Below are 16,083 nucleotides of genomic sequence, written 5' to 3' on the forward strand. Positions count from 1 at the left end.
TGTGTTCTTTATATTAAACTTTATTGACATGATCTCTGCTTATTTATTCCATATTAATTCATTTCCCTCTGTTCCAAATCACCTGTGGAATAGCTATTCACCTTTCTGTGCCAAGCCCAAAGAATTGATGAGGAAGGAGGATGTCCCAGCTCATTCTATAAAGCCAGCATGACTGGCTGATACCAAAACCAGACAAACATATTAGAATAATATAAAAGAAACTATCAATTCTTATCCTTCAAGAACATAGTTGCAAAAATTTAAATAAAATTTTAGCAAATTGAATTCCACAACATATTGCAAGTGTAATACATTACTGCCAAATGTGTCTATCCCAGTAATGAAGGAATGTTTTAATATTCAAACATTAACCAGTGTAATTCACCACATTAACAAACTACAAAGGAAAATCATGTGATTATCTCAATAGATGCAGCAAAAGAACATTTGACATATTCAGCATCCATTACTAATAAATCTTTCAGCAAAGAATATATAGAGATGGCTAGTAAGTCCACGTAGATGAGGGAGGGCTTACTACATCTTTGGACAGTAAGAAAATGCAAATTAAAACCACAATGAAACACTATTACTACCTATTAGAGTAAAATTAAAAAGACTGATCATCCCAGTGTTGACAAGGCTGTGGATGGACTGAAAGTCTCATACACAGCAGGTGGGGAGATAAAATGGTACAATCACTTTGGAGAACAATTTGGCAGTTTCTTTATAATGTAAACAGTCCCTTACCATGTGATTCTAACAGTTCACTCTATTTTGTTTAAGAGCAAATGAAATACGTTCCTCTACAAATCTGCACATGAATGTTCACAGCAGCTTCATTTGTAGCAACCAAAAGTTTTAAGTGATCCAGATGCTATCAATAGATGAAGGGATAAACAAATCTTGGTATATCCATGCAATGAAATGCTACTCAGGAATAAAAAAGTATGAACTATTAACACACACACACAAGGATGAATCCAAAATAATTATTCCAAGAGAAAGGAGCCAGAGAAACAAACAAACAAACAAACAAACAAACAAACAAACAAACCCTCAGAAAGAGTGCATACTATGTGACATCACTTACATAAAAGACTAGAAAGTGCAATCGGAACTCCCCTGACAGAAAGCACATCAGTGGTTGCTAGGAGGGGACACAGGATAGAAGGGATTACAAACGGGAACAAGGATGCTCTTAGGGTGCAGAAATGCTCGCTGTCTTCTTCGTGCTGATGGTTTCATGGGTAAACACACAAAACATAACAATTAAACACTTCACTGATGTGCAGTTTATTTTATGTCAATTATGCCTCAATAAGCCTGTTTTCAAAAATAAACATGTCAACATCAACAGCAAAAGAGAAACATAATTCATCATAGGGATAGTATGTCCTGAACCACATCCTTTAAGTACCATCTTTACTCTTCAAAAAAATACTTTATTTTTAAATTGACTGTAAAGTACACAAAAAAACTAAGTGTAAAGTACAGTTTCCGCATATCCCTCTCAACCCGCAGCACACACAAACATGCCCAGCCTCCTCTAGCATCAACACCCCCACCAGACAGGTACGTTTGTTACAACTGATGAACCTGCATTGACACGTCATTATCACCCCAAGGCCATAATTTACATTACAGTTCACTCTTGGTGTTGTGCATGCTATGGGTTTGGACAAATGAATAATGACATGTGTTCATCATTTTAGTGCCGTAGGGAGTACACACTTTCATTGCCCTAAAAATATCTTGGGCTCTGTTAATTCATCCCTCTCACATTCCCTCTCCCTCCCAAACCCTGACAATCACAAAACTTTTTAATGTTTTCATAGTTTTACCTTTCCCATATATTCATATAATTGGAATCATACAGCATGCAGCCTTCTAGAACTGGCTTCACTTGCTTACCAATATTCACTTAAGGTTCCTCTATATCCTTTTGTGACTTGATAGCTTATTTCCCTTAATACTGAATAATATCCTTTGTATGGATGTACCTCAGTTTGTTTCTCTATTCATCTATTGAAGGACATCTTGGTTGCTTCCAAGTGTTGGCGATCATGGATTGAGGTGCTACAAGCATTCCTGTGCAGGTTTTTGTGTGAACATAAGGTTTCAACTCATTTGGACAAATACTGAAGAATGAAATTACTGAATTGTATGGAAAGAGTATGATTAGTTTTGTAAGGAACTGCTCAACTGTCTTCCAAAATGGCTGTACCAAGTAAGTTTCTGTTACTCCACAGCTTTGCCACCATTTATTGCTTTGCATGTTTGAATTTTAGCCTAAATGTGGTATTTTCACTCACACTTTATTCTAAATATTTCCCAACTTTTATTGTGACTTCTTTTTGGACCCATGGGTTATTTAACATTGTGTTATCAACAATTTCTAAATATATAGGGTTTCCTAGGACTTAAAATTGCTTTTTTCTATTAACTGTATTATGGTTAGGAATGCTGTGGGTTTTTATGTTTGTTTTTTGTCATGATGTCTGTGGAAACTTGCATTCTGGTCAGTAAGTGATCACTTTGTGAATTTCCATGTGCTTAAAAAGGTTGCACAATCTCTAATTGTTGGTGCCCTGGCTTAGTGTGTAAATGACTAAGTGAGTGGCTCTTCACCTTTTCCTCAGGCCTGACATATTCTGGTCATTTTCCAAGACCTTGGATCCTTGGAGATTAAGGTCCTGTCCTGCTCTTGCAAGTTCTTCCAATCTTGCTCCATGATCTGAGTCCTAATCTTGGATTCAGGAAAGGGGGTGGCAGGCAGGATTATCTCAGGCTGTGCTAGGAAATGTTCATGACACCTGTTCTTGGTTATTCCTTGTGGAATGGCACCTATTTGTCTGCACAACCTGCTGCCATCTGCAGGTACAACATGTTTTTTCGGACTGGATTCCCACCGCCATACAGTTCTACCTGCCAGATTGGACCTTAAGATATCCCTGCAGCTGACACTCCTGTGCCACCCACCCAAGGCACAGTCTTGACCTGGGACAAATCCCTCCAAGTGTGCCCCACCCCCCTTCTCTATCAGTGCTTCCTTGGTCTGAGATAGATGTTTATGGCCGGCCAATAAATGCAGTGATTCAAAGTGCAGAGTCCCCTCTCCCCCAACACATGTGGCCATGTCTATGTCAGGTGACTCTAAGAAGAATTGTGCAGCTTGCCATCAGCTCAAGCTCTGTCTCTTCATGGCTCTGCACCTCAGAAGCTGGGCTGACCCCTCTTCTCTCTAATTAGTCCTTCCTCCTGTCCCTGCTGTTGTCTGTTTCCATAGCGTGAGATCGGCCTGCAGACACATCCATGCTCTTGGGGCCCTCATGCTCACTTAGCTTGTCAGTCTCCTGCCTCTCCAGACTCTGTCTGCCTCTCTTCTTCTCGGTTAACATTCTGAGATCTTTAGCTACATGATTGCGGCACAATGGGGTGGGGCATCTTTCTTGTTTGCATTTCCTTGACTTCTGCCCCAGGCTGACATATATCAATGTCAGGGGCTGTGGGGATCAGGGGGCAGTGGGAAGGTCTCATGCACTGTGCCAACAGTGATAACAGCCCAGAACTCCTGGCAAAGAGTGGTGAAGAGGGGCCTGGGAGTGGGGAGGGGACACACCAAGGATGTGAAGGAGAATAAATTAAATGTTTATCCCAGGTGGGCTGTGGAGTTTAGGCAGGGGTCTCTAGGAGAGCACCAGGTTCTGACATGGGTGCCAGGGTAGAAGGAGACACTGATTAGGACGTTTGGGGATAGATAATGGTCCAGCTGTGGACATGCTGAGTGGGAAATACCTGTGGTATGTAACCTGAGGGTGGGGGAAGGTATCTTGAGCTTCAAGTGAGGAATGAGTTGTAACCTGGCATAGTCTGAGAAGATGTCACCTTTCCTTTCTTCTTCTAGTTATGATTGATACAAAGGCTGGTGTGTAGGATGTTGAGTAACTGAATGAAGTACAAAGAGGAAGCTGGAGGCAGGAGTAGACCCATCTCTGCACAGCCGGTGTCCATCCGTATAAGGTCCAGTCTGCACAGGTTCACTCCGCCACTCATCTGCTATGTCAGTTGTGTAATCATGGAAAAGAAAAGAGAAATAGGGCAATCAAATCACGTTCCATGTTTCCACAGCAAAACCCATATGTCTTTTTCACAGGACAGCTTCTCACTGAAGTTCATTCTCATCCATTTTCTGATGAGGTCCTCTGCTGCTCTGTTTCCTGGAGAGGCAGCAGGTGTCACAGGAACGACCTTAGAGGCAGAAAGACTTTATTTTGAACCCTCATTTCCTCTGCTTATGAACTTTGCAGCTCACGACTCTGCCAGGTGTCCGTGTGCTCCTTGTGACAGCCCTGATCGGGCTGCTGTGGAGATCACATGAGCTCATGTACATAGAGCGAAGCCCAGAGCTCCATTAGCACAGAGCCTGTGTCAACAACAGTTTTTCCTTGCTGGTCCCCGGGGGGAAGGAGGAGTAAAGGGTGGAAGGAGCTGCTGGAGGCAAGGAAAATGACAGCAGCAGTAAGTGCTGGACAGAGGAACATACACTGCCTGAAAAGGTGCCTTCAGCTCAAGAGCCCTTTACAGGCCTGAAGGCACAACCGTAGCAGACCAGCTGACTTAGGCTGAGCCCCCAAAGCAGACCAGGTGTCGCGTCCAGCGCAACACAGGCAGTGAGACAACGAGGATGGGCGGTGAAGCCTTAAGAAAGAAATAGTAGTCAAGAGATTTATGCACTAGGGGCTGAGGGTCTCACAGCCTCAAAGGACTGAGAGCCCCGAATCGGGCAGGCCTTGTGGCTTTTATTGATGTTCACACAAAGAAGTAACATTGTTTTCTCCACAGTCTGTGTATTTCATCCATTATACTAGGAAACTGATTCAAATCAATCACCCTTGCCTGCAAATGGCTGGAACCGAAAGTCCCAGGATGTCTTAGTAATTGTTGTATGTACCTCCCCAAAGGACAAAACCTTTATGTTGAAACTTACTGATATGAATAGATGGAGAACTGATGCTATCACATCATTGAATCTCTTCCCAAGCAGGTTGTGGGAAGGAATATAGCCACAGAGGCAGAAGCTCGCCTCAGCTGGGGGACGGTGGGGGTCTATGCCCACCTCTATCAACCCCGTGGGTTCTCCTGTTGGACCCCACTTGGCTGTGCCTGGCTTGGGTTTTTCCTTCCATGGGGAATCTTACCCATCATTGGCTAGCCAGCTGTCCCCAGGGGGCCAAACAGGGAAACATAAGGTGTAAGCACAAAGGTGAGGCAAAGTCCCTGAAAGGATCAGTCTCACAGACTCTCCTTTCTTTAGGGGCAGGTACGAGGGGACAGACGGGTAGGCTGCTGCGTGACAACACAACACGGCATTTTCTCAGGGATTTGGGATTGGGTAGGGGGCTGGTGTCAGTGCTAGGTTATACCAAAGCTACGTGCAGGCTGAGGTTGTGGTGGGGACTGCAGGAGAACAGAGCATGTCGACAGAGAGAACCAGTACAAGCAGCGTGGGTGCCCTGAAGGGTGGAGAGAAAGCCTCAATCTCTGAGTGGCAGCTTGGACCCAGGAGGTCCAGCTGAGGCTGGCTCCTGTCCTAACATGTCCTCTAGACACCCTGTCCTGCCTTCTTTCTTAACGTGAGCCATTCTGAGTGGTTTCTGCTTCATTTCATCTTGTTCTCTTTATAACAGAGATTGATTTTTAAGTCACAGCATACCAAAAGCAATAAAAGAGAGCTCCATAAATTTACAACAGGGCTTTTGAACACTGATTTTGCATGAGAATAACCAGTAGAACTTCAAAAACATATAACTCTTGCATAGAATACCTCAGTTCTATAAAGATGTTGCTTCTCTCTCAATTTAGCTATAAATTCTAAGCAATCCTATGCAAATCTACTTTTGGAATTTTAAAAGGAACTTCATAAAGTTATCCCAAAATTTATATTTTAAAAAGGTCCATTATCTTTAAAAACGATGTTGAAATGGAGAACTACTACTTTTCACTACAATAGAAACCATAGCTTTTAGAAACAGTGACATAACAGGTGGCCACCACACAGACCCATGTAGATGTGGGAACTGAATATGCACTAAAGGTGACACCCACATCAATGGCAATCACAGATGGCATTGGGAAAGTCAACTCTATGTGAAAAAAAAAATAACTAGATTCTCACTAAACACCACATACAGTGGCAAATTTCAGATGAATTAAAGACCTACACATATAAAGTGAATACAAGACAGTGTAAGAGCATCTTTGAGACCTAAGTGTGAGGAAGGCCTACTTTAAGAAAACTTCAAAAACACAGGCCATAAGGAAAAATGTGATGAAATAGATTTTATCAAAATGAATGATTTCTTTTCAATAAGAGGCACCGTGGATAAAGCTAATAGTAGATGACAGAACAGAAAAAGAAATTCATAATATTTAATACTAATGAAGGATTAATCTTTGATATATATAAAGATCTCCTGTGAACCAATAAGAGCAAGATAGTAACCCCACATGAGAAATGGGCAAAGGTTGAGAACAGGCAATGTTCAGAAGAGGAAGCCCCCAAAGCCAACTAGCATATAAGAGATGCCCAAACTCCTCAATGCTAAGAGTGCAGACTGAAAGCACAACGAGGATCAGTTATCCCCACACACTGGCACACTTAGAAGGATGGCGCACATGGGATATGGGCACTTGGAGCGTCCATGCCGTGCCAATGGCAGGATGCTGGCACTGCCTTCGGGGATCCCTCTACCTCACTTAGTGACATACCCCATGAACCAGCAATTCCCCTCCTGGGTATACAGCCCAGAGAAATCTCCACATATGGCCAGACGGTGTTTGTGTTGTGGTTTGTGGTGGTGTGGACTTAGAGGCAGGCTGGCTGTCTCTCCAGGAGGGTGGCTCTCTAAAATGGAGTCCTACACAGCAGGAAGGAGAAACAGACCAGATACACATGCAGGGTGGGATGGACGTTAAAACACAGTGAGGAGTGAGACAAACCAGAAATAGCACAAGACTGGAGGAGTCATTTACATAAACTAAAATGCATATACACAAAACAAAAATTCACATTTTGCAAAAACATATGCACTATACAAAGATAGATGTTAGACCGGTTGCTTTATGGGGGGCAATGGACGGAGATACAGGGAGAAATGTTTACATATAGGGAGGGTATCATGCCCTCCCCTGACCTACAAGTCAGAGTCTTTGAGTGTGGGCACCAGAAGCCTAAGGGATTCTTATGTGCAGCCAGCATTTGGCACCAATGGTTTACAGTATGCTTATAGCTCAGGACAATACAAGAGCAAAAGTCGAATATAACCTCTAATAGTGACATAGATTAATCATACCAAGTGAAGCTGTGAAATAAACCAGAATGAAGTGTGGTTGGTTAATCAGAGGGAGTGACTGGGATGCTGAGATGTAAAGTGGACCATGGGGGGAAAACAGGCTTCACTCACCAGCCTGGCCTTCAGCCCTTCTCCAGTCTGAAGCAGCCAAGGAGAAACAGAATTAGAACAGGCTCCTACTCCTGCAGCCTCCCTGGTCTTTTCTCTGCCACCCACACTGCCAGCAGGGGTCTAGCCTGGGCATCATACCTGGCAGGGAGGTATGAAGAACATACATGGATAACTAGATGGTAAAAGGTGGACAAGTAGAAATAGTTCTAAGAGGGGTCACTTACGAAGCTCTGTCTGCAGCTTCCCTGTAGCAGAACACACAGAAAAAACATCAGATTTCTGCTGAGTGGAACCACCTTACTAAGTCAGTCAGGCCATTGGGAAGATGGTCCTTAGTCTTAAACCACAGCTCACCCCAATCCCATCTAAGTGTCAGCATCACCCAATGTGTGAGTGTTGGGGGAGGGGTGAGGAGTCTTGGCTGAGGAGTCTCATCCCAGGGCTCAGGTCTGGTTTGAAGGGGCTACTGGTGTCTGCCCGGAAATCACCAGCTTTCTGGTGGCATAGGTCCTATGGAGCCCCAGGCGCTGAGCACAGCCTGCCTGAGCCTCAGGGTCGCTTACTGTGGGCATTATTTAAAGGACTGGGAGGACCTCACACTCAATTCCTTCCCCTGGCCAGATGCCAAGACTGATGATTTGCCACTAGAAATGCATTCCTTTGATTTCTGCACCCTATGTCTTCTTTTAAAAGTAAATGATCCTGGGGAAGGCAACACTGAACACTAATTGTGACTCCACTATATTTATGCAATGCTCATTTCGGTGTAAATTACAGGTGCACTATTTTGTGGTATTACAATTAAAAAGAGAAGGCTATCAGACGAAGGTGAACCAGTGGGAGTAAACGTTTAAGGGTGGAATTGTAACAGAATCGCATAATTGGCAGGGAAGGGGTTGGCAGGATCTGTCCAGAGGGTCTGAGGTCAGACCTCCTTGGCAACTTCACTCAGAGTGCTGGTGGGAGTGGAGAGGTGGGAGGCACAGAGGGATGTATTTAGAATTAGGTAGTTGCCATGCATCGCTTTCCAAAGGGAGAGTAAAGTCACTGAAGCCCTCCTCCCCCTGTGCCCCCTGATAATGCCGTTAGCCCACAGCCAGCACTGTGGGCGTGGCACCCGGAACTTACCCAGCTCTGCTGTGAGTTTCCCAGGAGAAGAAACGAAGAAAAGAGGGAAATCTCGATGGATGAACACTGAGGCCTCACTTCCCCGAAGTGCACAGATTGGTTCCCCGTGCGTTCTGGGGACCAGACAGGGATGGATGCGCAAGGGAACCGGGCTCCGAGGTCGGGGGAGCGGGGGGTGGGGGGGGGGGGAGGGGCGGAAGCACAATCCTCAGCGGCACCTCTCTCTGCAGGGCTCCCAAGGCCCCGCGGTCTGACCCACTCTCCTGCTGGCCCCAGCGCCCCGCTTCTGCTAGGCGGAGGTGGGGGCGGAGAGCGCGCCACTCCCCTCGCTTACCTTTGTCCTTCTCCGCCTGCTCCTTCAGCTTTTCTGAAAAGAAGGAAGAAGGACGGAGAGAGCGGGGTGGGGGTAGGGGTGCGCTCCCTGGGGGTCCCACGCCCGCTCCCAGCCCCGCCCCCACCACCTTTTGCTGGCAGAGCCGCCGGGGGAAGGAGACCCCACCTGCGGGTACCTTGGGTTCGCTGTCGCTTGTGAAAGAAGCTCAGCGCCACCGCCGTGAGGAGTGCCAGGAGGAGCGGCAGTCCCACCAGAGTCCGGAGGAAAGCTCTCTTCCACGGGGAGGGTCCGGGTAAAAGTACGTCTGGAAAATACCCACGGAGAGTTGTCTCGATTTAGGCTCCCTTAAACACTAAGTTACAGACTCTTCTGGACGCCGTGTGCTGGAAAACCTTCCGAGTGACCGGCTGGCGCATTAAGTCTCCCGGGCCCCGCCACAGTCACTGTAAAATGGGCGTGGCTGCGGCTGCGCAGCGCTCAGGCGAATGTGGGAAAGCGAGGCACAGAGTCAGATTTGGACTTGCTCAGCAGAAAGGGAAAGTGCTGCGAAGGATGCGAAAGGAGGAGAGCTGATGGGCCCCACCGACGCCCCCGGCTTAGAACTTCTGTGACCAGTCGCTGACCTCCCGCTACTTCTTCCCACGTTTGTCCCGCATCTGCAGGACATGAGAATCCAAGGTCAACCCCAGTGAATTATTGCTCTCCACCCGCACTGTCCAATTCACAAGCCGTCTCCCCGCTTCTTGCAAACACTTGGCTTCTACTTCTCAGCTCACCTTTGGAAAAAGTTGATAGCAAAGCCGCGTGAGGGTTGACTGGCAGTTCCCTCTTTCCTCCCCAGGTTCCCTACGGAGCATACAGTGGCCACAGAGTAGACTTATATAGGGGCAAAAATGGAGAGGAGCCCTTTAGGAAAGCTGTGGCAACTGGATAATTGTGTCTGTCGGCGACAATTATATAAAAATGGTATTTTCATCTCAGTGGTCTTTTAAATATATATACTTTTTATTATGGTAAATGTACAACATGAAATGTACCACCTTAACCCTTTTTAAGCTTACCGTTCAGTGGCATCAAGTGCCTGCACGTGGTTGTGCAACATCACCACCAGCACTTTTTCGTCTTCCCACAATGAAATCTGTCCCCATTAAACACTAACTCTCTGTTCCCCCTCCCCCAGCCCCTGGGAGCCTCTATTCTAATTTCTGTCTCTATGAATTGACCACTCTAGATACCTCATATAAGTGGAATCATAATATATGTCCTTCTGTGTCTGGCTTATTTCACTTAGCAAAATGTTCTCCCCCTCTTTTCCCCCAGGAGTTTTCTAGCAGTGCATTTTTATTGTCTTTTACAAAAATATTGGGCCACGATGGATATGTCCTTCACCACAGATGGATTGCTAAGTAGTGATCTAGGAGTTAAGAGCAAGGGCTCAGAGTCTGATGGCACCCTGACCTGCGACCCTTGACCTTATGCCTGTTCCAGCCTCATCCACCTCTTTCTGCTCCTCCAATAGCCACACAGGGTCCCATCTCAGGGCCTTTGTATTTGCTGTTCCCACTACCAGTGCCTTCCTCACAGGTATCCATGTGACTCACGCCCTTTGGAAAGGAAAAATGCAAATCTAAAGAAGAAAAAAATGGGAATTTCACTGTTGCAAAAAGGCAGAGAAACTTCTCCTGCCCCCTTTCTTAGACCATTTCCTTCAAAAAATGTGTAAATCTTTTCTTTGTCCTTTTGAGATATATGTGAAACCTTTTGAAAGCTAAATTGCCTAATTGACTTCCCTAATCCACCCCCTTTAAATCCACATTCACACCCCACCCTGCTAAGGTGCCTCAGCTCTCTTCCTTGCTTCCTTATTCTCTATAGCACCTAACAGCTTCTAATGTACTTGCACAATGTAATTCACCTTTTGTTCATCTGTTTCCCCCACTAGAATGTGAATCTGATGGCAGGGGTTTGGGGCCCATTCTGGGTACTCAGTAAATATTGTTTCAGGGATGACCTTAGGAACACTTGGGCTCTCATGATGACCTTCAGTGAGTAGAGTTTCTGGGGTTGAGCTCACGGTTTTGTAACGTTGGCTTTCTGGGGCCTTCCCCGCTTACTGTGTGGATTTTCAGTTGTATTCTTAGTAGGTTTCTGATATCCAAATTGCTGACTTTTCAGATGTCAAGGTCAGCTTACTCAATACACAGCCGGCTCCTGTACCATTATGTCCTTAAAGGTGGCCTTTGGGACAATGGACATGGTAGATGTGATGACTAGGAAGATGAGGGTGAGCCGGTACCCACTGACCTGCTATTTGGATCACAAATTCTTTCTTCTGGATGAGGAGGGGGTTCTGGATGGAACAGGATACATTGCTGTGGGCACCCCCTTGGACGACCGCAGATGTTTCAAGACTGAATAGGCCCTGGGGATCCTGGACGATGGCTTTGAACTCTGGCGGCAGGCACTGCCCCCAATGGTCTCTCCACTGAGCCTGGGGCTTGAGGTACCAGCCACTGGAGCTGCACCTCAGCTGAATGCCTCCTTCCTTGAAGCCCTTAAGCGAGATGTGAGGGTCCGAGCTCAGCCCTGGGATAGGCAGGAGGAGTGGGAAAAATTAGTCTCCTTCTCAGAAGCTGTGGGTGAAGTTCAAGCTACCAATCATCATTTGCAGTCCCCATTAGGCCTTGTGAACTGTGACTGCTCCTAAACCACATGTGGGCTCCTAGCCCTCCACCTGTGGACAGTCGGAATCAGTGGTGGCATGTGGGGACAGTACTACCCCTGAGGAACATTTGGAAATATGGAGTGAGGACCATTCAACTGGAAAGGGCTACTGGCATTTAGTCATATTATGCAAGGGGCAATGCCCTCAGAAGAAGAATAATCTCTCCCCAATTTCAATAGATTGTCTTCTGTCTGTTTTGAATCCCACCAGAGCTCAAGTGCCTGTGATATATGTACCCCTTTATCGCCCCACACTTGTGGATCAAGCTTTATGTTTTGAATATGCAAAACATCAACATGGTGTAAATGCCAACACTGTAAAAAATGTATGTCAGGAAAGCCCCAGACCTTTCTCCATCTCTCCATCCCTTGCACCCCCTCCCTTGGGTAAGCACTTTGATGAGTTTTTAGTTTATCCTTCTCATGTTAGTTTTGTGCAGTGCTCTTCCTTCTTTCTTATACAAAAGTTTACATACTAGAGAACCTGTTAGGCAGCTTGCTTTTTTTCTCTTAACAGCATCCTGGAAATCACTCCACACCAGTTCAGAGCTGCTCCTCCTATTTGCAGCTGCGTAATATGTACCACTTCATTGTGTGATGGACCATACTCAGCATCTAAACTTTAGAGCATTTCTGCTGATTTGCAATTACAAATAATGCTACAAATATTAGACTTATACATGTGTGATTTTCATAGTTAGCTGCGGAAGGTGTATCTTAAGGTAAACTCCTAGATTAGAGATTGCTGCTTGAAAGGTAGGTACATAGGCAGTCTTCTTAACTATTGCCAAATTCACAGGCAGTTTGAGAGTTTGATCTCTGTCAACATGGTACAGAGCAGAGGACATGCTGCCCAATGCTCCACCAAGAGTGTGTGGTCAAAGTTTTGTCAATCTGAGAGGTAAAAAATTGCATGTCAGTATAGCCTTTCTTTCATTACAAGTAAAAGTGACCATTCTTCCCTATTTTAATGTGCCCTTTGTGTGTCTTTTTTTGTAAAGAATTCTTTTATTCATTTTCTAATGGATCTTTCTTTTTGATTTTTTTTTCTTTCAATTAAGCTGGTCTCCAATTCTCTGTGCATTCCTATCTGTTCTTGAGCAAAGCAGCTCTACCCCAATGGACCCTTTCCTCCGTCTTCCCTGCTGAGGCTCCACCAGGTCACGTACCAGCTACCTCCAGCTCCCAGACAGCTTCTCCAGAGAAGTTGCTAGAGAGGAAGCTGCACCCGCAAGGCCCCCCATTGGCAGGGACCATGGAGTGGAGCCCTAGGATCACTAGGCCATAGGCGGTATAGTCCTTGACAAGTTTGGTCCTGTTCTGGAACTGCGCCAGCTGCTGCCCGTGGGGTTCCTGTCGCCCCTGGTACAGGTGCACCACCTCAGAGGCCTGGCTGGGGAACCAGCGGATCTCCATGTGCTCGGCGTCCAGGTAGGACGACAGGTGGCACGGGAAGTCCACCTCTTCCCCGACGATCGCCAGGATGGAATCCCCAGGGCCAACCACCTTGACCTCCTCTAGGAAGAGAAGCCAGAATGATGGTCCACACCAGCCCTGTTCAAATATAGGTCTTTACCACCTAGCTCGGTTTGCAACTCAGATATCTACAGTAAACCATTCAAATGAGGACGGGGAGACACTGTCATGTTTCTTGAACAAAGAAATATCATGATAAAAATGAATTGCTAATTTCTGCATGATGAAAATAGATATCTTCTGATTTTTGCTTTGTCTGATTTTCTAAATTTTTATAGTGTACATGTACAGTTTCTGTAACAACACAGAGTATTAAAATAATCTATGGGGCTGATTGCTGTGTGTTCTTTTGTTCTTTTTTTAAAACTTAAAGACCAAATCCTGCCTTGGACATTTCTGTTCACCAGGACCTTTCGTTTGATGATCCTCTTCAATGGTGCCTCCCCCTGGCCCCTCATCTCCCCCCAAACTAGTCTGTTTTCTGCAGTTTCCATGACAGCTGTATTCCTGCTGCAGTTGTTCTGCCCGTGCTGTCCCCTGCCACTGGCAAGTCGTGATTCTTCCCTCTGGTTCTGTGCACCTCTTTTCCTACCTCCGAAGGTCAGCTAATAGCCAAGTTCATCCCAAAGATAAAAACCAAGTTCATCTCAAGCTCGACTGAAACCCCATCACCAAATATTCCATTCATGGATCCCTCCTCCCGTCCCTCACGTCACCCATGGAGCACACCAAGGCGACGCCTTCCTGTGTTCACTGTATTGGAGAGCTCCGTGGCCACTGAGTGGAGTCCCCACACCCTTCTGACAGCTTTTCTCCCACACACCTGATGCCTGACCGTCTCCCTGAGTGCACCCTGCCTCAGTTTACCCTCTGTCTGTCATGCTCCTGGAGAATATGTACCCTGCAAGCCTCTGCTCAAACAATTCCTCCTATCTATGGTTCTTGGCTTTCTGGAAAAAACAAATTGCTCTCTTACCTGTGCTCCCAAATCTTTGGGTATATTTCTCTTGCAGCCTGATCACACAGCTGGACAGGTGGATTTAAAAATACTTTCCAAGTGGTTCAGCCCCAGCACAGAACAATAAGAGTTTCTTGGCCCTGTCCTGCTCTGCCCCTGCCATGCCTATGAGCTGAGGGGTGGTGGGGAGTGTGTAAGGGGTGCTGGGGGGCTGGAATGATGGTGGAGCAGCACTGTGGGGCTGGGTGCTGCTGGCGGCCGGTGGCTCTTTAACCACTGGGATGGAAATCTTCTTAAATACTAGCACCGGGCAAGCTCTCAGCCCTGGGAGCACCCGGAGGAGGGATGAGAGGACGCTGATGTGCTCACATCCTGGCTGGCTGGACTGCAGGTCGGATACGCTACCTGAGTTTGGCTCCCCAGGCCGGAAACAGAGGAGAAGGAGGAAGAAGAGACCGCTGGGCTGAGGCAGGAGCTGGAAGGAGCCCAGGAAGACTGGGCAATCTACCATCTCAGCAGTGGGGCCACCTGAAGAGGGAAAGAGATGCTGGAGTGAGGTGAGAGAGCTGGACCCCGACCCATCAGGCCAGAGGTCTATTAGTGCCTGAATGATCTTTTGTCTGGTTCTTAGCAGCCCCAGTGCCTGGCTTCTTTTAAATCGTAGCAGGATGTGAGAGCTGCTTCCAATTTTACCAGGCAGCTCTGCTAACGGCATCACTGGCCTTGCTCGGACTCATGGAGCCACATGTGGACAGGGCTGAAGGGTCCCAGAGGAAGCGGCTTCTGAGGTTCACGTTGTTTTAGAGCCACAGAAATACAGTCACACAGTGTGTTTGGGCTCAGCTAGGATTTGGTGACTTTCTCTAAACAAAGGGAAATCTATAAAAACTCTTATGCATTTTCATTCTCCTTGCCCAACTTTGCTTCCTTTGGCCTGAAACATCAGGTCCATAAAACAGAGAAATAAACACATGGTTCTGACCTTTTAGAGTGGGACACATACCTGGAAGCTGCCTGCCAACTTCAACTACACCTAGGACAGCTTCCTCCTGTCCTAGATCCCAAGTGTGGCCTCCAGGATGTCAGCATCTTTGAGGCCCCAGAGCCCTGCAGCAGACAGCAGCATGGCTTCCAGATGAGGTGGGCTGGCCCATCCATGTGGGATCAGGGGTCATGGCTGCCCTGAGGCACGGAGGGAAGAAGGCTGACTGACGATGCATTTGCTTTGCACCAACTCTGTGCAGTTAAAGGGCTTTTGACAAGTGACAAGCTCTCGGGCTCCTCATCTGTGAAACAGGGAGAAGAATTCCCACCTCAGGGTCAAATGAAGATCAGAGACAGTGAATGTGAATCATGCTGCATCCTGTAGGTGTTCTGGCATCAGTGGATGATATGTTCTTTATATTATACTTTTTGTCCAACCAAACTCTTTATAAGTCCATGTTAGTTCATTTCTCCACCCCAAATTACTCATGGAGTATTCATTGAGCTCTACTGTGTCTGAGCCAAAGAATTAAAGAGGAGGAAATGCAGTAGAATCTATTATATAAGTCCAGAATCACCCTGATACCAAAATCTGATGAGAATATTACAAGTTAGGAAAACAACAAAAAACAAAAAAATGTACAGATCCATATCCCTCTAAACAAAGATGCAAAATTTCTAAATATAGTTTTAGCAAATTGAATCTAACAATATATTCAAGGACAATACATCATTACCATGTGCAGTTTACCCCTGGATTGCAGGGTTGGCTTAATAACCAAACAACCAGAATAATTCACCACATTAGCAAACCAGATGATGTACACAACACTGTGGGTAGATTTTAAGGGCATTCTAGTAAGTGAGAAAAGTCAATCCCAAAAGGTTTCATACTGCATGATTCCATTTTTTATAGTATTCTCAAAATGACAAAATTATGGAGATGGAGAACAGAGGAGCCAAAGAGTAGTCACCAGGTTTCCGGAAAGGGTAGGCAGGGATGACTCTACTGG

General features: G+C 46.1%; 1 protein-coding gene across 4 annotated transcripts; it reads right to left on the reverse strand.

The window, feature by feature from the left end:
- Window positions 1-4: 4 nt before the first annotated feature.
- Window positions 5-14,684, reverse strand: LOC148758265 (butyrophilin-like protein 9). Of its 4 annotated transcripts, XM_088798571.1 has the most exons (9): window positions 14,492-14,684; window positions 12,822-13,169; window positions 11,233-11,514; window positions 9,104-9,232; window positions 8,930-8,961; window positions 8,595-8,616; window positions 7,691-7,711; window positions 7,467-7,493; window positions 5-4,056 (listed from the first exon to the last, which is right to left on the reverse strand). In XM_088798571.1, the coding sequence occupies exons 1-9, from the start codon at window positions 14,595-14,597 to the stop codon at window positions 3,908-3,910; spliced, it is 1,116 nt and encodes a 371-aa protein (XP_088654697.1). In that variant the 5' UTR covers window positions 14,598-14,684; the 3' UTR covers window positions 5-3,907. The 4 variants fall into 4 exon arrangements, 1 of the variants encoding a protein (XP_088654697.1); XR_016021330.1 differs by lacking the exons at window positions 7,467-7,493; window positions 7,691-7,711; window positions 8,595-8,616; ... (1 more) ...; window positions 12,822-13,169; window positions 14,492-14,684 and having other exon boundaries at window positions 4,019-4,056; window positions 8,929-8,961; window positions 9,094-9,759; XR_016021331.1 differs by lacking the exons at window positions 7,467-7,493; window positions 7,691-7,711; window positions 8,595-8,616; ... (2 more) ...; window positions 12,822-13,169; window positions 14,492-14,684 and having other exon boundaries at window positions 3,933-4,056; window positions 9,104-9,759.
- Window positions 14,685-16,083: the final 1,399 nt, after the last annotated feature.

The sequence above is a fragment of the Rhinolophus sinicus genome, chromosome 5, assembly GCF_057876585.1.
Source record: "Rhinolophus sinicus isolate RSI-liver-muscle chromosome 5, RSI-T2T, whole genome shotgun sequence".
NCBI lineage: Eukaryota > Metazoa > Chordata > Mammalia > Chiroptera > Rhinolophidae > Rhinolophus > Rhinolophus sinicus.